General features: G+C 36.7%; 1 protein-coding gene across 8 annotated transcripts in view; it reads left to right on the top strand.

Moving 5' to 3' along the window:
• The window catches only part of RGS7 (regulator of G protein signaling 7), a 223,312-nt gene that overhangs the window by 130,510 nt on the left and 66,555 nt on the right, over window positions 1–26,247 (top strand). For all 8 annotated transcript variants that reach the window (XM_071806235.1, XM_065835293.2, XM_071806237.1 and 5 more), the window contains exon 4: window positions 8,283–8,333. In XM_071806235.1, the coding sequence (XP_071662336.1) occupies window positions 8,283–8,333 (51 nt within the window). The remainder of the gene's footprint in view (window positions 1–8,282; window positions 8,334–26,247) is intronic.

The raw sequence follows: 26,247 nt of genomic DNA on the forward strand, positions 1-26,247 counted from the left end.
TGGTAGCTAGCAACTTTGTCCTTCAGAAGTGTGTTGTCAACTTTCCTGAAGTAATCTTGGACGAATTTTCAGAGTGACAGTTCAAGATAGTTAGGCAACAGTGATGTTATTGTAGCGCTTTTGCATGTCATTTCAAGAACCAGAGGATGAACTTGGGGTATGAATCACATATCCATTCACTTCTTGGTTTTTTTTCAGGGAGGCTGCTCTCACATTCATTCACTGCTGTGTTGTGGACCAGGATGCACTTGGTGATGCTGTTCTACTTTCCATAAACCAGTCTTCACTGAAGTAGCCAGGGCACTCCAGGTGCTTCAACTGCTCACATGGGTGTCATTTATTTTCTCCTGTTATCTCCAAAACTATTTGACACAAAAGTATTACAGCTCAAACAAAAGAAATCCAAAGGGGCCCTGACCAGAAGGGCTGAAGGCTGAGGTAGAGACACTCAGGTTCAAATACCTGAAACCGCTTGTGTCTGAGCAGAAATTTGGACTAATTTGCCTCGTGCTTTAGAGAATATACGTAACAGGCATTAGAGACAGCTCTCTTCCATGTGAAGTTTCTAATTCTTCGTATAAAGAAGTTACATTGTCACTGAGAGAAACAGAATAAAATGCAGAACAGCTTAACTGCCTATTGATTTACACAGTACACACTAGTGTTGGGTAGGGCATGGACACAGTTATGTTTGGTGTTTGGAAGGAGCTAACTGCTAAAACCTTGGCTATTTCTCTTTTAATAGTACCCAAATCTGTTTGTGTGTGTTTCCAAGGTGCAGAGAGGCATTGATTGAGAGGAGAAAAAGGATGGGTCATAATGATGATGAAAACTGAAAGTCACTTAGTTTCTAATCTTTCAATATTATTTAAGTTTTCTGATGGACGGTAAGTCAAGTAGGTCTCACTGATAAACCTCCTAAGCTCCTTGCTTATCTCAGACTTCAGAGGTTTTGCTTGGAGTATGCATATAGTATTTAAAAATGAAGTGGGTTTTTTTGTTTTGTTTTTTATTTGAAGATGAAGATTTCTCAAAAATGAAATGACTTTATGGTGTTCAGAATTCTACTTACATTTCCTGTTTGTTGGTTGGTTTTGTTCTGTTTTTTCCCCTCACAAATTTTTTCCCATAGAAGTTGTTGTAGGATTTTGTTGTCAGGGGAGTGTACAAAATAGTCCTTTCTTTATCCATGTCAGCTGAACACTGATGTTTTATTATAGTCAGACAGGATAATATGACTTCACATAACTTTGAAGAAAAGCATAAAAACTCCTTTACAGTAGAAAGGCTGTGCTAGGTTTTCATACCACTTAGTTTTTCTGAACAGCATCACTCTTGTCTTGCAAATGTTTAGCATGAAGCAGTGTTCTTCAGTGAGAAGCTAAACTCTGGTGCTTATTATAACAACCTTGGGATTATAGGGGTCCCATCTGTGGTTATTGGAATACTGCCAACTATGCACAGCTAGTGTCATCTGTGAAACAATCGCTTGTGGCTGTTGAGGAGTTCTAAGTAGAGGATGTCTTTTGAGAAGCTTTAGAAGTAAATGTTGCTGGAACGAAGCAGCAGTTCCTTTTGCTGGAGAAGGCAGCGGCCTGTGTAGATTGGCACTTTTAGGATAAAGAGTGGGCATAGATACACAGGCATGATTACCCTTTTAATTACCCTTTTAGTCCTTATGAAATAGATTTCTTTTATGATTTTGGTTATGAGACAGGGTATGACTGCAGAATTTACATAACTGGAATTTATTGGTCAGCACTGTTGAGTGATTTCATGTAGGTATAGAAGTGGAATAGATTTTGCATGTCCTGTGTTAGCTCTTTCACAATATGAAAGCAAATTAATTTTCCTCTCTTGTGAAGCAGAGATTCAGTAATTTAACCATCCCAAGCAACATGTTCTTCACAGGGTTATGCTAGCCAGAAGTACGGATCCTTTCTGCCCTTTTAGGCTTGAGTATTTTCGAGTATTGCTTACAGCAGTCCAACTCAAAAGCAGTAGGATGATTCATTTGAGGGTCTCATTTCTGCAGATTCCTGTGTCCATCTTCACTTGAAAAAAAACCAACCAACCAACCAACTTGTATTGCAGCTTATATTGTTTTAAAATTAGAATTGAGTAGTTTCATTAAAGTATGTCATATTCTCTGTGCAGTTAGTATTATTCAAATGAGATTTTTAAATCTGCAACTCGATACAATCTTCCTTGAGGTGTAAGAGTACTCAAACAAATGTGTGACTTACCTCCAATTACAATAAGTCAAAAGAGCGAGTTTATGTTTTTGTTTTCATCAATAATTTTAAAAAGGAAGTGGCAGAAATAAGCATGTGAAAGTTGAGATGCAAATTTCCTTAATCAAACCACACTTTGATCAATGATGTGTTTCTTTTAAAAGTCAGCCCACTTAAATGGTAAAGATCAGTAGGTTAAATGTGTAAATACAATTGGCAATGTATTCAAAATATCACAGTTTCAGCTCTGCTGCCACTCATGGTAAGCAATTATACCAGATTAGGTCTATAAATTTACTTTACCTGAATCCAAAAGAAAACAGAAAAGAAAGAGAAAACTATTAATTAAAAATACAAGGTAGGAAGTTTTTAAATTAGTACAAAATAAATGCAGATTTATTTACACAGCTTCTTCGTGTCATTTTCCTTATCTCACCCTTTTATCACCTAAATGTTTGTTACCACCTTAGTTCTGAAACTTAAAACTGGGCAGTCAGAGCACCTCTGAATACATATTCTGTTAGACCGAAATCCAATGCAGTTTAGTACTGACTAAAACCATAATTTGTGGGGGAATAACTCCTTGTTCCTCAAGCACTACTGCAACCCCAGCCTCAGAGAGGAGTCCCACACCCTTCTATCTTTCACCTTTCTGTGCACTATCAAATGGTGTAAACTGTCTCTTTGCTGAGCTATAGTAGATGTAGGAGAAAAAAAAATAAGCTGAATAATCCAGCGTGTATCCAAATACATTTTTCAATAAGTATACCAAAAGGTAATATAGCCTTTGCTTTTCTTCCCTCTGCCTTTCTGCCCATGAAATGTGTGGTACTTGACTTCTTTCAGATGCATGCATGCAGAATTCATTCACAAACCATGCTTCTCAGAGTAAGAAAAGCAATTGTAAAATATCTCTGCTGATATAACAGAGTGACAACATATGCTATGGTTTGTGACCATGAAAACTTCAGGGAGAATGCAGATCATCTTCTTCCATTCACCAGTAAAAAGGCCTTTCTTGCAGAGTCCAACTCTCTGTTACAGAGCAATTTTGGTGAAAAAACAGCTACTTCTGATAGGCCATTGGCCTTTACAGTCACCCTGCTCATCTGATGCAGTTTCTGTATTTCCAATGTCTGAATCAGTGGTAAGAAATGAAATTGCACATTGTATTTTTTTCAGGCACTCATGACCAGGGATTTTGAAGTGTGCATCAATATCTGAACCTAATTTCCTGATGTATCACCATGAAGTAGTGTGACAAAGCACTGGTGTTGATGGTGAACTCAAAATAACGCAATTCTCTCCTTTAACCGTAAAAAAAAAAATGAAACAATGGAAATGCAGTACTCTTTCCTTACTAATCTAGTAATATTCTCTTAAATTTAGAAACTGCTACTTTCTAGAGTAATGTTTATTAAGTTTTCCCTACTGTGAGTTGCCCTGTGTAAAATTCTCCAGCTTCTTGGTATCAGATGGCGGTGAAGCGCTGAAGGTGACCCAGTCGACCAAGGGGCTCCCTTGAGGGAGCTCCTGGATGAGCTGCTGCTTCCTTTTAGCAAACAAGCACCTACCCAACAGGCCCAGCTTCCTGGCTTTCACAGCATGGGACAATTATTGTGATGGTTATGTTGCTCTTGAGAGTTCAGATGGCAAAAGTCTTGATGGAGTAGGTGTTTGCTGGATTGTCAACAGCAAAACCCTCTCAGGCGAGTTTCCTGTGTCCCTGTCTCTCTTCATCATCTGTAAATACTACATGGTCTACAAGTAAAAGAACAGACAAACAAAAAAACCCACCCAAACCAACCAACCAAGCAAAACAACCAAAGAACAGATTTTAGTTACTAAACTGAGATATTTGCAGTAACGGTATTTTTTTTCAAGTTTGAACCTTCTTTCTTACAAAATAAGAAATAATTGAGTTAGGTTTCTCGGTGGTCTCATGGTTTGTGACTCCAATTAATAAAATACACTGTCTTGCAATTTGAATCTTCTACAGCAAAGTATGTTTTTGAATTTTTAAAATGATAGAGCATTTTGAATTTTCATTTTCCTTTGCAGAATACTATCATATCCTTGTATTGTCAGATCAAGACTTACATGGCTCATGGCATCGATGCATGGCAAAAATTGCTCTATAATTCCTGTGCAATTTTCTCTATTTCAGAATCAACACCCTTTTCAAATGCACTCTTAAAAGACTTGTTTAAAATAAGGGGTTTGTTCTTGAAAGCTAACCTTAGCATTGCCCTGGCCTTTGTGACTTTGACTTGGAAATTAGCATTGTAGAGTTCAGAGAGCACACTTTCCTCAAAACTGTTTTCTTTAGGTGCTATGACAACTTCAGCAACTGCTATTTTTGCACCATTTCATTTAAAATTAATCACTTCTGGAGTTTTCAGCAAGTACATTTTACAAAGAACACGTGTCCTTTTATTTTTTTTTTTTGTATATGAATGTACACATATTTTTGCCTCTTTCTTTAAAGTTGAAAGTCTCTCTTATTTTTGTACTTGAGTAAGATCTTGTGAATTTTACTGCCTTTATCTGGATATGTGCTGGCATTTAAGGAATCTCACTGTTGGTCCTCAGGCCCTGAGTCTAAAAAAAACTCTTTTTAAAAATATTTTCTGCTCGCACTAACTTTAATTTAATATTATAAATTATCATTTTGCCTTGTCCGGTTTTATTTGCTATAGAAATTGACATGACAATTGATGGTTCTTCTGGGATTTCAAAATTCAGTTGGCAATTTAACTTCAGTCTTCTGCACCTTACAGATCTAATAGCCAGCTTGCCTTGTAGCTGCCTTCTTGAAGTGAGGTAGAGAAACTTGGAGAGCTTAGCTTGAAAATCTTCTTTGAAAATATTATTACTGGGGATTTGTTAACACACATCACCAGTGACTGACACATTAAGTAGTATACAAAAATTGAGTCTCTTTCTCACATGGTAAACATTTTCTATTTTGGATTGCTGAAGTTTTCTTTTTCAGGAGAGTCCAATCCTGAGGTAGTAGCTTGCATAGAATTTGTATCATTAGGCTAGCTTGTCTTTTTGATAGATTCCTTGAGATTAGTCAGATCAGGTTTGAAGGTTAAAGGTGTTTTATCCTGTCATTTCTTGGATCATAATTCCTGTAGATGCGAAGGGTGGTGTATGAAAAATGACATGAATTGACTGGTCTCCAGATTTTCAAAGCCTGGACTCAATGGAAATATTGTTTTCCTGTAGAGTATTCACCTGTTTTGCTGCCTTGTTCTTTTCCTGAGATAAGAGATTATAGTAGTGATTTTGCTTTTAGAAACACATTTGCATAAGTCGTAAACCTTAGAAAAGAGCACAGGAATGATTGAATGAAATAATTCTGTTAATTAGACAATAAAAGTAGCAACCAAAAAACACACAGCAAGCTATATGAGATAATATCTTTATAATTCTTTTTAGAGCTTTTAGCCACAAGATGTCTCAAAGGAATATGAACTCAAAAATTTCTCACTAGTGATTTGACAAATTACTTGCAACTTTGATTTACTTGAATAGCCTTCACACTATAAGGAGAGTGTTCATGTTAATATTTATTCATCTGGGCTTTTGTCATTGAAGTCTTGCAGTTGAAATCACTGGAGTGTTCAAATGTGATAGCTGGGTTAAACTGCTGTTCAGGCTTTTGGGTACCAGGGGAATGGCTTCAGTGTAGAATGTGAATAGAGTAGTAATGATCTTTCAGAATCAGATGATGTAATTGTCAGGAAATCCCATTTCCCACTATTGTTTATAGTAAGCTAGAAGACAGTATAACATATGGGGGTGAAATTTTTGGTGTGTAGACCATGTATGTGAATGTGATGCCAGGAGCTAAGGGCTGAGGAATATGGTGTGTCTCCATAGGAAAGTTTTCAAAAGTGGTAAAGAGCAAAGAAGTATTTGAAGCTAAGATAAAAAGAACAGAAAATTTCTTCCCATATAGTACCTGAGAAATTTGAAAGAAGCCAAAGTTAAGAATCAGTATTCAAAAATGTCATGTTGATTTTCTAATTACTTTTTGTCTCTGGCCCTTGAGGATTTGGGAAAATATTCAGGGCTGACTAAAATCTCTAGTCAGCGGACATAAAAATATAGGTAGGTTTGAAACTGTATCATTGAAGTCTACGAAGTTTCATCTTATACTAAGACAAAATTCTTGCTTCAACATCAGTCTCACTAAGTTCATATGTATAAGAACAGAAATTATATTTATAAAAAATGCATAAAAATAGAATATTTTGAGGTAGGATTATCTGTATGAAATATTTTTGTACACATCCAACACCATACAAATGTAAATTGCCTCATTTATGGAATAATTCTGTGTAAGTGCTCTAAAAAATGATTCCACTGGAGTTTAATATCTATCACAATTTACATGTAACATGGTAATGAAAATCTCTGCACTGGACATGGCTGTAAAATCTTCACAGTTAAAAGTGTTCACTAAATGTAATAAAATAAAAACTACAAAATTATATTCTTTAAAATTAAGAAAGTAAGGAGAAATAAATTTTCTTTCTTCTCTGAAATGCTTTTTTAAAAATATCATATTCATTAGCTTAAGAAGACCACAGGAAATTATGCACTATGGGAAGTAAAGAAAGAAATCTCAATCTAGGGAGTATCAGGGGAAATATCCTCCACATTGTAATGTTGTGTTTATTAGCCATGCATGAGATTTTATTGTTTCGATTTGTTTTATATTGTATAGATTTTATAGTTTTTTATTATCTTTTTAAATTTAAGGTTCATAGAAGAACTATGTTGTTATATCTTCTGAGAAATGGATGAGCAACTTAAATATTGGTTCTATAAGGAAGCATTATGTTATATGTCTCTCTATTGTGTTGCTTGTCTGAACTGGAGGCATGATGCAACTGTCATGAAACACAGAGAAGATGCACATAACCCCCCTCAGTGTTTCAGCATATTTTTCCCTTAAGCCAATTTGTTTATTTAAAGTTGCTTAAATCATAAATGTGTTTGTCTTTTTGTCTGCAGAACTACTTTATAATTTCTTTTGTAATTCGTGCTCATGGTGAGGGAAGTGCAACTGTAGCTTTCAGTCCCAAAACCAAGACCAACTTCAGCTTGTGACTAGGCGCATAGAATGCAAAGTATGATAGGTGGTTCATGGCCAAGAGGAGCAGAGGGAGTGAGGAATTAGGAGGTGGAGTTGGAAGGATACTCAGTGTGTAAGGTAGCGGGGAATTTGGTATTGAAGGTGTTAAGAGGCAAGCAATAACATGTGGCCTTAAAATAAGGACAGGAATTTAGGTAGGAAGAAGTGAATAGCCAGTAAATGAAGAGATACAGAAGAGAGACCAGAGTGGTGAGGAAAGAGCTTTAGCACCAGGAGAAAAATGAAGAGTTTAGCCATGAGGTGGAGTTTGAAACATTGGTAGTACATTTTTAGGTAACTGAATATGATTTTACTGGTAGCCAGTGGAATGAGTTGAAAGTCACTACAGCAGAAGAGATAGTTAAAGATAATAGAATCAGAAGGCAAAATGCAACACAAACTGCAGCTGCTAAGAAGAGCTCAATAATGCCATGGATTAGTCCCAAGGAGGTTTTTAAGCCTCCAGCATGCCCTGCAGCATACACCCTGCAATAGCACAATCACAATGTGTATGGCTTTTACATTTTTTAGGCTTCATTTGTAAACTAATTTGGAAGGTTGGGAAACTTAGTATTAACTTAATAAAGTATTTGGTTTTGTATGTAAGTTTTGCAGTAATGTAATTTTTGAAATACAGGCGATTATCATACCCTTTGTGCACTTCTATTACATTTTATGAGTCTTGGCCTAAAGAAAGAAATGAGAGGTATGTTTCTTTGCTAAAAGAAAACAAAAAAAAAAGTAACAAAAATAGAATGGTCTAGTTTTTCCTAGACAAACTGAGGAAAAAATTAAGATCGCTTTTACATAGTAGAACAATATTAATTGGTCTATGGAACTGGAGAACAGGAGGAAAAAATGTACTAATCTAAAAATGCCTGTTGTTTTTTTCCTAGGTTCAGACATTGTTCAGTGGTTAACAAAGAACTTATCTATAGAAGATCCAGGTAATTTCTCTTTTTTTTCATGTCTGAAAATTCTAGTTTGTCTTTTTAAATGATTGGAACTGACTTTTTCTTCTGTTGCAGCGGAGGAGGCTAGGCAGCATTTGACCAGTACAATTTCAATAGCAAAACAGGTAGCATTAAACCTTAGAAAACTTTGCTAAGAATCTGAGGATTTTGGTTATCCATTTTATTGGAGCAGGGACCAAGAAACAAGATGATGGCCAAGAATAAAAATGGTAGCTGCTTTAATTAGTAGAAAATGAGTTTCTCTTCTATTCCATGAGGAATTTACTCAGTGTCATGCTAAATAGTTTGTTTAACATATTGCTGTTTTCCAGGATGTAAAAAATAAATAGAATTAATGAAATATACTCTTGTACTGTTACCAAGAGCTGCATTTCTGTTCTTAAGTTTGGACACTTTTATAGCATCTTAAATGGAAAATGAACTGTAAATAAAATCACTGCAGTGATGAAGAACAGTTCATTGCTCTGTCAGCTGGGTTGGAATGTGGAAGTAAAGCTTTGGTTCCACGCTCTACTGCAGGTCTCTTGTGTGGCCATCAGCAAAGCAGTTTGGTGTGTTTCTGCATATTTACAGGAATCTGGTTACATGATCTGAAATTTTCCAGAAAGGAATGATTTCTAGTAGAAAATGCTTAATGTCAGAAATAAAATATTCTGTGGAAATTCCCATTATCTTTTGGTTAAGGGAAAGTTAACTTTCCTTCTTTAAAGCATGATTGAAACCACTAATTTTTCCTATATCCATTTCTGGACTTTTTGGAATGAAATTTATGTTTTGTTTTGTTTTTTATTCAAATAATGTGTTTGTTGTTTTTTTGTTTGTTTGTTTGTTTTTTGTCATATTAGTAATGAAAGTATGATCATTATGTAATTCCAGCAAAAAGTAAAATCGCTTAAATAATGAGAAACTCTTATAAATACATAATTCATTATTTGGAAGTAGCCAGTTTACAACTTATCAATACATTACATGAAAGAGTTCACTAATTCCTTCCAGCTTTATGTGACTTTACATGGTGTCATACGTTTGCTTCCTCATAATAAAGTAGAGGTTGGAAGAAACCAATGCGTGATATTGTATTTCTTGATTGTCAGCTACAAAACACTCACCTATGTATTTGAAAGATTGCCATTCTGTGTTTATTTGATATGGAAGCTCAATGTTTATTTGTCAAACCAGAACTGCAATACTGGGATACGCTGTCATTCAGATTATCTGGTTGTTGCGAAATTTGGAATAGAAGAAATGTTAAACTAAATGGAAACATGATTCCAAATTAAAATTACACAAACACACAAAGTACTAACATATGTAACCAGACCACCATAGTAATTTAATTTAAGCTGGGTTTTATCCTCTCAGATTGCAGGTGGAAAAATCTATCCATGATGACAAAACTGTCTCACGTGTGTCAGTTCTAGTCCAAAGTCAGCTCTCTGGAGCTGGCTGGGTGCACATATTCAGGAAGCCAGTTGCCCTAAGTGCTGCCTTTGGGTGATGCTCGGAGTTACCAGATAGCAGTGAACCTGACAGGTAGTGGGCAAGAGCTATTCTGAAAATATTCTGTTTTGTAAAAATTTTTAAGTGTGCGACTTTTTGTTCTAGTATAGACAAGACAATCTAGAATTTCCTGTGGAAAAGCCCTAAATTTCTGCGAACTGTTGTCACCATAATTTGGATTTACAGTATCTTCCATCTGCTTTTCAGCAGTGTGTCAGGGTTTTACTATGACTGTCTTTTAAATCTCTCCCAAAGGGTTCTTTTACAAGGCTCTTGTGAAACTGTGCATTTTCATGATGCAGAAACAAATAGTGTCTGTGTTCGCACTGAAAGTTATCATGTCTGTCAAATTCTGATATCAGAAACATACCTGTAAAAGAAACACGAAGTAGACCTTGGTTCACATATTTTAAGAGTATATTCTACTCTGTCCAGAAAAATGTAAGGACTATTGGCACACCTCACCTACAAGTGCTGTGAACTACTCATTCGAGCAAGGAATGCAAATTGTGGTTTAAGGAGTAAGCAGACAGATTCACATCTTGAATACCTCCACTGATGGGAACTCCACCACGTCTCTGGGGAGGTTGTTGCAGCGATTGGTTGTTTTCACTATAAAAAATTCCTTTCTTAGATCAAGATGAAACCTCTCCCCATGCAGCTTGTACCCGTTGCCCCTTGTCCTCTCCTTGTGGCCTCTGTCCTCTTTGTACTGGAAACTGTGATGAGGTCCCCCCTCAGCTTTTTGTTCTCTGGAGTGAAAACACCTAATTCCTTCAGTCACGTTGCTCTTTAGTAAAACAAAGAACCAGTAAGAAGAAATGGCACTACTGTACATTAAAATAATAGAAAAAAAAAAAAATCACATTTTGTACTGCATTTTTTTTCCTTTGTTTGGCATAGGAAATACAACTCCAATACCATTTAAGTGGGGATGAAGAAGGCTGCTTTGTGGATAGTGGGTGAGCAAAAGGTGGGAGAAGGTCTGGCAGTAACATTTGCTTTCAATGTGCTAATAACTGTAGAGCTATTATCTGGAAACAGCAATTTCAAGTAAAAAATAGTTACAAATATTAATAGCCAGCCAAAAAAAGCTTGCATGTTTTTCATAAGTGGAAAATCACTTTCTGTGGAAGATTTGAAAGACTTTGGCTTGCTGCAGTAAATCTCCATCAAGAAAATAAACTGGACATGATGGGTGAATTCTGACAAATTATACCAGATTTGAAGTTACTCAGTGGAACAGAGTAGAGCTTGTGCCCAGAATAGCTGTGCACAACATAGAGTTGCTGTTATATTGTTTGCTTTTCAGTATGTACTTAAAAAATGCTTGTGTTTCAGTCTACAACTCATCTGTAGAATTTTAAGGAACAGAAATTATCTAAGTTATTTTTGATGTGGAATTTTTATTCAGTTACAAAAATAAGCCTGATCTCAACCTGCAAAGAAGTAATTAACTGAGTTTACAGAATTGTAAGGGCTTGTGGTTTGGCAATTAGACCTGTGTTTGTTGAATTGACCATCACAGGATAACTGCTGACTCTTCACTGATGGTGCCAATTACTTTTAATGTGGAAAATCTACTCTCTCTACATTGTGTTTTGCTTTTTTAAAGTATAATTAATGCCATGAAATGTACCAGACTGACCACAATAGAGGCTGAAGTACTTTTAAGCCTTAGGGGAAAAAATAGAACAAAAAAGGTAGATAAACTGATATAAATGCATCAGCTGAAATTGCCAAGAGACTAATTCTGTACTTGGTTCTTGCACTGATTTCTTTGATGCCTTTTGGGCAGCCACTTTATTTCTCTATTCCCTAGTATTCCAACATGCCAATGGTAAATGATGATGATGTCTTTCCAAGGAGAAAAACCAATGCCAGTTTTCAAGTATTTTCATAATGAAATGTGTGTTATTCACAAGCACACATTTCGTCCTTAAATCAGCCCATGAAGAATTTCTATCTAGGTCGCTCAGAAAGAGCTTCTAACAATTGATAGTATGTTTAGCCATCATCCCCTTGTTCCTGTACAATACCTTTACTCCTGAGTACTGCTTATTTAATTTACTCATAGCTGCCCAGCCATTTGCATGTGGCTGAAGGCACTTCATTATTAGGTGGTTGCTCTAGCAGAACCCCAGCACTGCAGCCAGCTCCCGAAGGTGCAGCCTTTGCCTTCAGATTGCCTTGGTCTGGGTCATTTTGGCAGTCTGTTGAAGGAGTTTGCTGCTGCTCCTGAATGTCAAGAATGACACTGAAGTCAAATATATATGACTAAGTCAGACTTCGAAAGTTATAAAATAGGACTGTACCTTGAAATAGACACCCTCCTGGGATTTTTCAGTTTCAGTTCTTGTTATTAATAGTCTTCAGACTTAACTGATGTTTGCTAATTTGTAACTAGATGCCCACCAGCAGCCATGTAAACCGTGGTTAGTGAGCTAGTGCAATAAAAGGGAAGGACTCAGTAGCACAATATCTGACTGTGTTTCTTCCACCTTTCCTTCCATTGTGTTGTAGTAAAATCTTTCGTCAGCAACTGCTGTGTTAGTAATGACCTTGATAATATACAGTACTTAATCTAAAAAGAGGAAAAATATTAGGGTTTTTGTTTGAGATATGAAATGGTACATGAAAAATCAGTCAGCTCTAAGTTGTTTCTGCCCCTTTCTCTATGCATATGCAGTAATGTAGCAGCAAAGTGCAGGAGCCAGACGAGATGTTCTAACTGATTGCCATTTGGGAGACAGCACCAGCCAGCTGCAAGCAAAGGGGAGGTTCTTCCAGAATTTGCTAATGGAGAAAAGAGCCTCTTATGAAAAGGAAGAAAGAAGGGAATGGAAAGGTCATGCTTGTGTTTGCAGTCTTTGCATTAATCAGAACTTGTGGAAAGCAAGAGTAGAATGCATCCCATTTATCAGCTCAACTAGAAAAAAACAAAAAAGCTAATAAAACTAATTTATGCTGCCAGGACATATACTATAATCCTCATAGTAGGAAGCCAGGAACACCAAGACACTCACTTTTTTCACTTGTCTGACAGAAATTTGGGCACATTTTGTTCGGGGAGGAAAACCTCATGAACTTTCGTCAGGTCTAGTGTAAATAATTTTCTAACTTTCTTCTGCTGAGTGAATTTCATCTGATCTTGTCAGGTCCTGTAACATTTAAGTGGAATAATGACTTTAATTTTAGATGAACGCAAAGAAAGTAAAACTCAAATCCTGGTTGGCATTAGAAAATGTCAAAATTTACGGACACTGCTTTAGTACTAATAGTATTTATGTTGCAACACTCAAGCACAGTTAAAATGTATGGGTCAGTTTTCATTTAGTTATGTGTAGCATAGGCAGCACTTACCTATGTGTGGCACCCGGTGGGCTTCTAACCACTGCTGTGGTGTCAGGACCTCAGTGGTAAATGTTCACATGCAGGGGTTATTTTATTTGCCCAAAGCCCTTAGATAGATTTTGGAAGTGATGAATAGAGGGGTATTACCTGTAATTCAGTTGTGACAGGATAAATCAGTTTTAATGGATTTCATGTTTTTCCACTGAAGGTTTTTTCCAGTTTGGTATGATCTGTTACCCTGTGTAGACTGCATGTGTCAGGAGTGTCTCCCAGGAGCACAGAGCAGCCCGGCCAGCATGGAGCTTTCACTCTACATGTGCCGGTGCTGATGGAGCACCCTCATTTCCCTGTAGTCACTCTTGAAGGTAATTAACATGTTCCTAGGTTGGCCAGGTTACTTTCTGGCTTGCAGATATAGGCTACATCAGTGCTCATTTCCAATTCCATGTCAAGGAGTGGCTATTTCTTCTGATTAAACATATCAGTAGTGTGGCAGCTGGTTAAAAATAAGCAGTTTTTTACACTTGAAGGGAAGAAATGGAGTTTGTGACTGATAGAGATGCAAAGAGTTCTTGATGACAATGACAAATCACTTCCTTTACAGAGGCAGATAGGTCAAACTATCAAACCTGTTTCATTATACTAAATATGTCTAAATAAATTTCTCCTCCCTGGTTGCTGTAAGCTGGAACCATTTTACAAGATACTATTTGCAATAGTTTGGTTTTTTCATCCTAGTAATTAAAATACCATGCTTCTACATATCAGGATTTATGTATAATACAACATCATAGACTCTGAAAATTGCTTTAGAGACCACTTAATAAACAGCAAAATATATTATCAATATAATAGGTTATATTAGCCAGGTACAAAACAGGTCTAGCCTAGACAACTAATCCTATTTATTGTTAAAATAATTTCATAAACTTTTGAATTACCTATAAATTATTAATGAATTGTATCTGTTTAATTTATAAATGAATGTTATATTGGAGTAATGGGTAAAGATCACGAGTATGGAATTTGCTGCCTTCTAGCATAATTTGTTGTGAGACTAAAATGATATTACTGTTATTGGTATAACAAAAAATAAGTGTTCCATAACATTGTTTCTGTGACCAACCTGTTTGCTGTTGTCAACAGCATACTAATAAAAAAATAGATCTCTTTTGGTTCCAGTTAGGCTTTGAGCAACCTGATCTAGTTGAAGGTATCCCTGCCTGTGGCAATGGGGTTGGAACTAGACAGTCTTTAAGGTCCCTTCCAACCTAAACTATTCTATGATTTGACTATAACTTCTGTGTCATATATATTTCCTAAATAAAACAGAACTCCGTTGATGTTTGCTCAATTTTGGTTAAAAACAAACCTTGAACTGAGATCTCAAATTTCATTTTTCTTAGTACTAGCCCTGATTCCGTGGTGGTCTTTTCAAAGCTATTTATTTTTAATGATAAATAATTCATGCTTTTGATATTAAAGTCTCCGAATTGTACTCAAAATTATTTTCAGTGGCTAAGTGTAATACCCTCACATGACATCCACTCCTCTCTCCTTTGTTTTAGTCATTAAAGGTTAAATTCCAGTCTTGCAGAAAGCTAGAGATTTCCTCATTAACTCAAAAGAAACAAGATTTAACAAGATGCCTTTTAAAATAGGATTAGGTGTAGTGTTGCCTTTGAGCTATATCTCAGGCTAAAATCCAAAAGCGAGTTTATAAAAAGTGTCCAATACCCAGTTAGATTTTAAAAATTGAAATAAAACAACAATCAGCATTTTCTTTAGAATTCAGTTGGCAGTGTGGGCTTTATTTCACTAAGGTCTTTGAGATTCTTATTGAGTAAAGAATAAGAAAGAAATACTGACTAGAATATAGAATACTGATTAGGAAAATTAGTCTGAAGAAGCCTACTCAGTTAAAAAGTTAATGCTAAAACTATTACCAGATCCAGACAATAGAAGCTAAAATAGTGGTAAGCATTAATTTCAAGTAACTTAATTGGAAAGAATTTCAGATGCTCTGTTGCAGCAGTTGAAGGAATGTATTTCATCCTTTCTGTCACAGAGCAAACTAGGCTATAAAAAAATGAAAATTACACAGTTTAAACCTTTACCCATGAAGTTACTTCTAAGTACACAGCTTCATCATAAAGCTGCATATATGATGAGATATTAAAAACTGATACTGGCTTCTCCCTAACGATTTATAAAGTCTGGAAAGCTTTATAATCAGTTTTTAGACTCAAATCCCAAATAGACCAATTTTTGTTCCTTAGTTTTCGTTGAAAATTCTCTACATGGTTCTTCTAAGGAACTGGTGTTCCTAAGCTGGGTATCTCCTTGTAAGTGTTGTACCAATCTCTTTTACTTGATGCTGTTGCTCAGAATACAGAATCACTATCTCAGTGTTAGGAAAATGTGTGTAAGGCTAATATTAACTTCCTATTGATGTATCAGATTTTCAAAATATCTGGTTTCAGATACCAGTTCCTACTTATTCAAAAATATTATCCTTTCCCCATCTTGCCTGCTTGCATTGTTGCTCTCTTTGCTAGTAGGTGACACTTTTTGATTATTCAGCATGGTCAGAGACCCTTATGTTACCGTTTTTGTTAATAGCAATAAAACATATATTTATTGACTTAGCTAAGGACTGAAGTACAACTGAAAATATATGTGCTTTGAGGGAGAATTCTGATAACTTTTAGAAATAAAGCTCATTAATTTATTGCATAAATTAAATTTTAATGACCTTCCTAATAAAATATTTGAGCTCATTTTTACTGAAGTTACTAGGAGGTTTTGTGCTTTTCTTACTGTTTGACAACCTCCTTCTGAACCTTTGGGATCGTACAAAGTTATGGAGGTTTAAGAGGAAGAACATTTGCTAATTCCCAATTCATACCAGCATAATTAATTAAAATCCGCTAAATAATTGTCTAGAGACTTCATTAGCTTTCTGCTTCCTGGTTTCCCTGAGAACTGCGTTATATAGTAATGGAAAGCACAAGTAGGTGGAAGTGAGATTTTAAATCTGGACAACTTAATTGAATAAAAGTACTTGAAATTCTATTTCGTCTTGCCAATAACTGCTGCAGCTATTTATAGTCAAGTAAACAAAAATGTTTTGATATTTCCATGCTGCATACAGTATTTGATGACTGCAAGGTTAATGTGAGGCCTTCTCTTGATTTTGTTACTAATTGTCCTTAAGAGGGTTTTCAGTTTTCCCACGGCACATGTAGAGAAATACTGCTGTCCACATAGGAATATAGTGACTGTTCAGGATTAATTGAACTGCTGAGTGCTCTAGTTTACTATACAAAGGACATTGCTTCCCATTTCATCTTGGACAGATTAATATTTCCTAGGTGCTCTCTCAGTTTTCAGTATTCGCTTCCATCTTTTTCTTCCTTTTTTCCCCTCTCCTCTCTTTTCCTTTCTCATTTTTATCTTCATGGTTCATTCCCCAATTTTACTGCATAGAATATCCTCTGATTCTCATTTGCTTATGACTGCTGGTTGGACCTAATTTGCGTATTCTTCTCCATTCAGATGTTCTCTCTATAATGTTTCTTCTTTCTTCTAATTTCACCATTTGCACCACCTACCCAAATTTCACATATTTTCAGGATTTTCACTGTTTGTATGGCAAGGTGGGTGACAGGAGCCATGTCTACTGTGGGCTTGTAGCTGCAAGACCTTATTTGGTTTTGGAAGTCTTGGATCCACAAAATGTAAAACATCTAGTGGCAATAAAACCTAATTTTATAGCTACTAAAAATTACTCTTATCACTAAAGTTGAAGCTCAAATTTATTTAAAAAAAATCCAAACCACAAAAAGACTCTATTCACTTCAGTTTGTCATGCAGAAATTATAACAAATAATTTACACTTGCTTTTGAAAATTTGCTTCCTAATTACTACTTCAAGGTAATACCTTAGATAAACTGGAGAACTTAACATTTAAATGGCTTTTGATCTTATTAAAAAGGTTACGAAGAACTCTAATTGTGGAATATTTGCATCTTGAAATTGTGAAATTATTTACATATTCAAATACAATCACTAGCATGAAATAAACAAAGCAAAATATAATGAGCAACAATAAGTAACTGTGGAATTAATAACGTTTAAATGTTTTGGTTAAGGTCTTTCAGAGAAATAATAAATGGCTGATTTTTTCTTTATGACATAAGAGAAAACAGTTATTTCTTGAGGAAGCTTCATGTATTTGTCACCTAAGTTGAGGATATTTTCAAGTAGGCTGGTTTGAGGAAGTTAGGGATGGGGATTTACAGATTCACAGCTAAACCTGACATGAATTTTATTAATGGTGACCCTGAAGTGCTTCTACATCTCCTCACATTTCACTTTTTACTTACCTTGGTAATGATATGCCTTCAACAGATTTTGTTATATCATCAGTCACACTTTTCTGTAGATAATTTAGGAGGATATTCAGCAGTTCAGGATTTAATGCAAACAGCTACAGTGGTCACCCCCTTTCAGTGTGATAACTGATATACTACGCCTGACCTTTATTCCCATCTTTCTACCTAATGCTTTTTCCATGACTTTGTATCCCAGGTGCACTTAATTCCATTAGAAAAAGATTTGGGGGAATCATGTCAAAAACCTCCTGAAAACCCAAGATAATTAATTTGTCAACCAGATTTTCATGACCTCGTGTGTTTGCTAATTCCACATATGAATGAACAAAGTTGTGAGATACTGCATCCACCAACAAAAGTAGTGCTGAGACTTCTTTTTCTGTCGCATTTATCTTTATTTTCTTTCATTTTGCCCTTTATTAAAGTTCCTATAATGTTGTCTGGATGGGCATCTGTTGTATTCATCTTTTTTTCCCAGATTTCCCCTAGATGTCTTTCTAAAACCTGAGGACACATTTTCCAGCTTTTTTTCCTTTAGTACTGAGAACGATTTAGATGTTAAATTGCACGCTATGGCTTACAGTTCAGCAATTTAATATTTGACTTGCCTTAAAACACAAAGTGACCATTATGTTGACCCAGCTAGACACTTTTGTTCATTTTATCAATTTATTTTAAAGCCTTTGATAGTTTTTGCTGCTGTTGTCATTAGTGCTATCTCTTCCTTCTACATTTAGATTCTGCCACTAGAAAAGAAATAGGTCATTCCCTGAGACCTTGTCTCTTTTTGTAGGAAAAAAAAAAGCACCTTTGTGAAAGGGTTTTCACTGAGCTATTTTTGCTAATTAGTATCTGTCAGTATTTCTGTTTTGTGTTTTTGTTTTTTTGTTTTGTTTTGTTTTGTTTTGGTTTGGTTTTTTATAGTGGATTTTATCTGGCTGAACCGACAGTTCTCTACAATTATCTGTGTAAATCCTGTGCAACGGGAAGAAGTGAAAAGTGAGCAGGGGGGAAGTTGTGACAATAGAAACCTTCAATGGCATCTGGAAAGTTTACTTCCTCATCCTTCATTTTGATGTGGACAGTGAAATATATTTTATTTGCCAATCGAAGAAATGAATTGTAAATGACAGATGAAGAGAACTCTCTAAAAATGATCCTGTTTGTCATAACTGCCTTGGTTTTTTTTGTATACATGCATCACAGATAACTGTATCTGCTTACATGGGAAACTGCCTTCCTGTGCTATTCTCTGGAAAGCTACATCCACACTTTTGGATGTTACCCCACCTGAGCTTTGATGCTATTTTTCCCTGATGTGTGTCTCAATGACACCTGTTTGCTTACAAAGCTCTCAACTCCTGCTGGACTTCAAAAGCACAGCATTCTTCCCATTGAAAGAAATACATCATTTTCAGCATTTTCTGCTCTCAGTTTGCTGGAGGTATGAATATTGTTATAAAGGGGCTTGGTCTTTACTGCATTCAGTGTAGTGAAGGAAGCAGTTATTTTTCTAGCTGCTACTGCATGTTCTTTGTATTATCTGAAATGCCTGGTCATAAGTGGGTGTTCTGTGATTATGATAGCAATGCACAACAATGATACAAAATTAATGGTTGATGTAGTAACATTCGATATCAAAACAGGCTTAGAGACTAAAAAAAGTGTCATGATTCATCTTAACCAGCAGTAATGATAGCAAGAGTTTAGTGCTACCTATTGCTTACCCTCACCCAACTTCAGAAACTCCACATTAACTGACGTCCCTCTGATTCAACACTATTATCTTCTGTAGTTCCTCAGGAACAAATATTTTGTGCACTGAAAAAGCCTGTGCCCACTTCCGCTATTTGCTGGCCACAAATCCAAGTGATGCATTAACCACACCAGTTATTCAAGTGCCCTGGATCTGCTGAACCTTAAACATGTGTGTCTTTCTTTGAAACCCCACCCCAGATGTGCACCTGGCTGTGGCAGTGCCTGTTGCTCACAATCTTGAAGTGTGGTGGTGTAGCTTTTCCCGTGCCTGTGACGTCCAGACACAGGTGATGGAGAGGGTGACTGTACCTTGCCTTGAGTGTGACAAAGAAAGGGAGAAGCAGTGACACTGTACTGCAGCCAGGGAAGCATCCCGTGATACAGGGCACCGTGTCTGAGGGCACCATAATGTAAAATACATTTTCTGGCTGACACTCCCTTGCACAAATTCTTGGGTGTCATGTGCCCTGGAGAATGTATCACATAGTTCCCCACTGAATGTTTGCAACCAAACAGTTTGATCACACATCTGCAAACCCAGCTAGGAAGAAGTACTAGCAGCAACTGGCAAGCAGTATACAAGAAAACCTGAAATAATAGCATAATAATTCTGCTACTAAGTTAAAGTAGTCTGTGTCCGATATTTGGGGTCTTCTATGGATGCTTGAAATTGTGGAACAAGATTTCATCTGAAAGAATTTTCAAAAATGTGGTATTTGCAGTAATAGTCTTGTTTGTTTGTGCGTGGTTTTTTGTTTTATCTTTAACAGGTTTGCTCTGAAGTGTGCACCTATGACTTTATATATCAGCAGACAGTTTCATACTGGAGGGGGGAATAAGAGAAGTGTTAGGAAATATCGTACGAAGAGAAGTTCAGACTGTCATCAGGGAAAACAAGACGCACAGGTTTTCATTTTCTGTATTTTGCCCTGAAGAATCAGGGGAATCAAAGCTCAAACTAAAAAGTTGCAATTTCAGAGGAAGTGCCAGCAGGCAAAACAGGAAACCCATATTTCAAATCAGTCTGGATTTCATCCTTCTATCATTTCAATTTAAAGAGAAAAGAGATATCAGGAATAAAATAGCAAAAAGTCTGTGATTTCTGCAAAACTGAACATAGCAAAATTCAAGAGTAGTAATAGTGGAATTAGAATAAATATTTTATCAATGCTGTTTTGGTTTGGTCTGTACAGAGCTGAAGTCCATCACTGAAAGGCCTGATTGCTGGTTTGATATTGGTAGGTACTTAAAAAAACTGACAAGAGAGATGACAGGGAAACTGAAGGCAATTTTAAACGCATTCAGTCCATTTTTCCTCACCGTGTCCTGAATGAACTGGTTATCTAGTGAGCAAATCGTGCCGTTTCCTCTTTTTCCTGGTAGTTAGGTCTACCTGATCCTTGCAGTTTGGATGGATTTCTTCCACCCGCTGTAGCTGCACATTTCCAGTATGCGCAACAAACACACCAAACAAATATTTCAGAGGTGAAGTTATAGCGTTGCTCAGTGCCAGCACCTCACTCCCATTTTTTCTGCCTCATGAGACCTCAAGTTGCAACTCTTTTTTTTTTTTTTTTTTTTTTTTAAATCGACATAAAAGCTGTGGTTCTCATGTCAAGCCATTACATTTTGAGGTCTCAGGGGTCTGCCTTTCAAGAGACAATTTTATTAAGAGAATAAAAGCTAAGTTTCAGTAGGAGGTAGCAACAGTTAGTGTGTGAATCAGCTGAAATCCAGTGGGAAACAATTACATTAATTATTTAACAGTCAATATTTTAAAAGTTTCCAAGAGGAGGGTTTGTGTATTGCTAGCAGTGAGATATAACTTTTCTTTCAAGGACTAAACTTCTTTCTTTTCTCCAATTTGGAAACTACTGGGGTTTTTTTATTTTTTTTTATTTTTTATTCTTCCTCCGAGTGAAGAGAGGTCTTTTGCTTTGTTTGGTTTTGTTCGTTGGTGGTTTTTGTTGTTGTTTTGTTGGTTTTTCTTTCAAGAAACTGTAGGTCACCTCCCCTTTTTCATTCAGTGTTCTTCGTGGTGTCATGACTTCTGTTAGTCCTTTTTGGATAAAATCTTTCCAGGGTTATGTCAGCCGTTTAGGTAAGTCCCAATTCACTCACATCCTGTGAGCACCTAAGGCAAGACTGGTATTGTGTCCCTGGTTTGTGAACATAGTTAATGTTTCAGGTATACATTGTTGTCTTTGGACTTGGCATATGTGTATAAGTGACACCCTGTGTTACAGTTCAGCTCAGACTGTCAGCGTAGATGTTACCGTTCTCTGGGCAGATGAGGATTCATGGCACATCTCTGACAAGTTTCCCCTCTCACCTGCTGAGCAATGTTCCTACCGATGGCATCGTACCTGATGGCATCAGCATCTGCTTTCTAGCACACACAGCAAAATCCTACCTATTTAGGTAGGCTGCTATGGTGACAGATGACTTGGTTTGTGATGTGTATCTTGTAGTCAAGCATGAATTTCATTTTAACTGTGTTTGAGTAAATAGTGCCTCTTCCTTTGCCGACTCTTTTGCCCTCCCTGAAATGCCTCTCAGTGAGTGCTGCTCCCTTTGCAAATCTGATCCTTCAGATGGGACAAATGAGAGAGGTTTATAGTGACGTAGGTGTTCAAGAACTTTTCTGGCTGTTTTATTTTCCCCTCTTTAAATGCCACAATCAGGCCCACAGAATGTCTCCTACACTTTCTGTGAGCGTGAGAAGCAGGTTGTATTTCATTACTTACTTGAAGTTAATCCTTTGCAGCTTGTGTTCACACTGGCAATGAAATGACAGCAGGAGTGAGGTGAGAGTAAGTGATAATGTCTTGGCATTCGACTCTTAAAATGAATGTGTGCTTGTGAAGTTCTGACTCATTAATTCCTTTTCCAGGCAGCCGTGTGGCTTAGCAATGCACTTCGGTACTGTGATGGATTTTAGATTAGACAAATAACCCAAAATGACAAACACTTTATTGTTTGATGGAAAGAGAGGTTTTCATTTGTTTGACATTTTTGTATCAAGAATATATGAAAAATATATGAAAAACTTGCAAGTTGTCACTTACATGATATAGCAATTTTAAGGACACAAAACGCCCTAGACTGTTCCTTGGAGGAATCTTCTCCAGGACTGAGCTGCGCAAAGAGCATAAAATAGACTCGGAAAAAATGCTGTCTTAAAGTGGAACAGAATTGGGAAATGCCCTTTTTTCCTTTCCTTGGTCCCTCAGAGTTTACTGCAAGTTACTTCAGATGTTTTGAGGCTGCAACTATAATTTTATGATACTTTGAAGTGTTTTATGGACTTCAAAGTAAACATAAATAGAAAGACCACATCACCTGAAGCCCTGAGATGCATAAGAAAAAGTGGAATCCACACTAATAACTGAAAACACGTCCTTTCAGGGGTTTCAAAGCACAGAAACATGTTTATTCCGAATTAAAACAAGGACCATCCATCCTCTTTAGTCCCCTCCTCTGGATGTTTTCATAAGAAACAACTTGTTCCACTGGTATTACCATACCCTACAATTTAAGATGAATGAACTATCATCAATCCATGCAACAGTTACTACAGTAAGGAGAAAAAACCTGCACTATGTTTAAAAAGAAAATAAAATGAAACCTCAGCAACCAGGGTATATTTTTCATAATTTAGATTTCATCAGGTTTGCGTTGTCCAAAGGTATTGAAAATGTCTGACTCTCTTATAAAACAAAGGACATTAAAAGTGACTAGCATTTAATCCATCAAGACCACTCTCCTTGTAATGGCACAGCAGATGGCTGGGCAATATTACTTCTCACAAAAATGATTGCTAATCAGTCTATATACATGTGTTGTTCACTTCACCCACTCAGCTAAATAAAGTTCAACAGCAGAATGAACCATGGAATTTTAAGCTTTTTGACCAGCAATAGCATACACATTAAGAATCAAACCTACATCCACAGTAGCATTTTGAATTTATATAAAATATTTCATATCCTGTTGAAATGTAACAAGCTCATGAAGATGTATTTCTGTCTTTCACCTGAAGTGTTTCTTTTCCATTAGATGTTATAACTTGCAACACTCTCCTTTTTTTAGTTATGAGAAATTAAAGCAGTGGTTTGGGTAAAATTGTTTCTTGAATATGCCATTGCACTTTTCAGCAATGTCAATTCTAGGAAGTAGCAGTGGAACCTGGAAGTGGAGGTACCTGGAACCTCAGATCAGATGATCGATGTCTCCAAAACAAACAATAAAGGGCAGAGAAAGCAGAAGTCCACTCTGTTTTACCAGTTACACCTCTGTGTGCTTTCTCTCCCTCAGACTTTTTGCATGGTCCCTCTGGCTGCAGTTGTTATTCATTGTATAGCAGCTGGCTGTGGTTTGAATTAGGCCTTCACAGTGAGGCTGTCTTGGTGTAACTGAGAATGTAGTTTACATTGCATATTCTTACACACAGTGAAAGAAGTCTGGGAAATAAAAGTTATGTAGATATCACGTTTCTGTTTGTATCATCTCTGTATTCTTGCCATCTAAAAAAAATGGTATTTTCTTGCTTTTAGTCTATGTTCCTTCAATTTTTTGAATTCATGTTCTGAATGCATGTAAACATTACTCTTTCTACCTGGGAAACTTTATATTTAGAAGTGGTTTTTTCAGGCTTCTGTTTTCTTCTTAACTAATGCATTTCATAAAAGTTTTTGATGTTCCTAATCTCCATCTGCCATTCTTCCCAATGAAACATGCTTCTCTAAGTGAAAATCCCCTAACTTCACAGGAAGGAATACCTGGGAGAAGGAGAAGCTGTCGGAATTGAACTTCTAGGCGTTCAGGCATGGTCTACTGCGGCTACATTTTTTTTCAAGCTCGTGGTTTTGTTTCCTAAATCCTACTGCTCTTCTTCATTGTCTTCTTACAGTCTTTATTTTTCAGTCTTATTTTAGCAAATTGAGATACATATCAAGGTGTTGCCTTTGCTGTGTCTGTAATACACCAGACAGTTTCTTGCTTGGAGATTAGAAACCTCCTAAAAGCTGAGTTTTCTTTCTGTGAGGAAGTTCTGTTGCTGCTGTGCAGAGAGCAACAGCGTTAGCCCCCTGCCAGTCTGGTGGGAGGTAGGGTTACAACTTTGTGGACATCATTCACTTGTTTGTGTGTTTGAGCTGTATTTCATTTATAAATTATCATTGTCAGATGATACCAATGGAGAAGATTCTAGACTTTCAAGTAAACATCATTATTCTTATACCGAGGATCGTTTTTTTCCTTTTCTTTTTCTTTTAATAAAGCAGATACTCATCACATTCCTAAATGTGAGCTACAGTGGATTTTAGGTAGATATTAAAAAGGTATAGTTGTGCATTTATATTTATTCAATGCTGGAATAAGTTTGGGGTTGATAGCCATAAAAAAAATGAAAATTACACATGTGACTAGTTTGTATGTCCCTGTTAACTCTGAATGTCTAAAGGAACAGAGAGATACCTTAATGTTGAATTAGTGTAGACTCATCCTAGCTGAATGAGGTTACCTGAAGGGAGAGTAAAACCACCCTAGTCTCCACACATAACTGAAGAAGAGATATAGGGAATGATTTAGATCTTAAATAACCTTAATTGGCTTCTGGAGAAAGTCAGGCTGCTGTTTCCAATTCTTGCATAGAGAACTAGTAGTTGCGTATGTGACTCTGGTCAGTGAGAGGAATATGAGCCCTTACTCCATCCATGGTTTGTTTTGTTACCATTGCCTCTTTTTTTTTTTTTTTTCTTTCCCCTTTCCTTTCCTTTCCTTTCCTTTCCTTTCCTTTCCTTTCCTTTCCTTTCCTTTCCTTTCCTTTCCTTTCCTTTCCTTTCCTTTCCTTTCCTTTCCTTTCCTTTCCTTTCCTTTCCTTTCCTTTCCTTTCCTTTCCTTTCCTTTCCTTTCCTTTCCTTTCCTTTCCTTTCCTTTCCTTCTCATGCAACTCCATAAAGATCTTGGGTCCCTCATTTGGTAATCTCCTTTTAGGCATTGGAAAGGAGCTTCTAGGCACCCCCAAAACCTTTTCTTTCTCAGTCTGAGAAAGCCCAGCTCCCGCACCCTCTCCTTATGGGGCACGTTCTCCAGCCCCAGCCATCTTGGTGACTCTTCACTGGACCCACCCAAATTTGTTCATGTGTTTCTTGTATTGGAGTGGACATATTATTCCCAACTGGACATGGCAGTTCAGAAGTGGTCTAAAGATTGCTGGGTAAGATTGCTGGGTAAAGGGGAATAATGTGATCTCCTTTTGCTCTTGAAAAATATTGCAATTCAGAATCCAGGAAGAACATGAAGCAAATATGAAGTATATTTAGTTTCTGCTAAATCTAAAGAGAATGCGTTCTCATCTGTGTCAGAGCTCCCTGGCAAGCCCTGTCACCCTTGTCTAAGAAATCCTTTCTCTAAAAAATGTCAGCACATTTCTTCCTTAGTTTTTCTCTCATTCCACAAAGACACTTAACACCTGCAAAAATAAAGTTTTTGGAACTGGCAATAAATTGCAGTGTGAATAAATAAAAGTTTAAGAAAATTAAAAGGTAGACAAAGTGAACTAAAATGAAAAGAGTGTGTCTGGAATAGAGGAGGCTCAAGGAAAGCTCATCAAGGTGTGTAAATAGCTGATGGGAGGGTGTAAAGAGATGGAGCCAAGCTCTTTTCAGTGGTGCCCAGTGACAGGACCAGAGTCAATGGGCACAACCAGAAACAGAGGAGGTTCTCTCTGAACATCAGGAAACATTTTTTTACTGTGAAGGTGATGAAGCACTGGCACAGGTTGCCCAGGGATGTTGTGGAGCCTCTCTTCCTGGAGATAATCAAAAGCCATTTGGACATGGTCCTGGGCAACCTGTTCTAGTTGTTCCTGCTT

The sequence above is a fragment of the Patagioenas fasciata genome, chromosome 3 (genome assembly GCF_037038585.1).
Source record: "Patagioenas fasciata isolate bPatFas1 chromosome 3, bPatFas1.hap1, whole genome shotgun sequence".
NCBI classification, from domain to species: Eukaryota; Metazoa; Chordata; class Aves; order Columbiformes; family Columbidae; genus Patagioenas; species Patagioenas fasciata.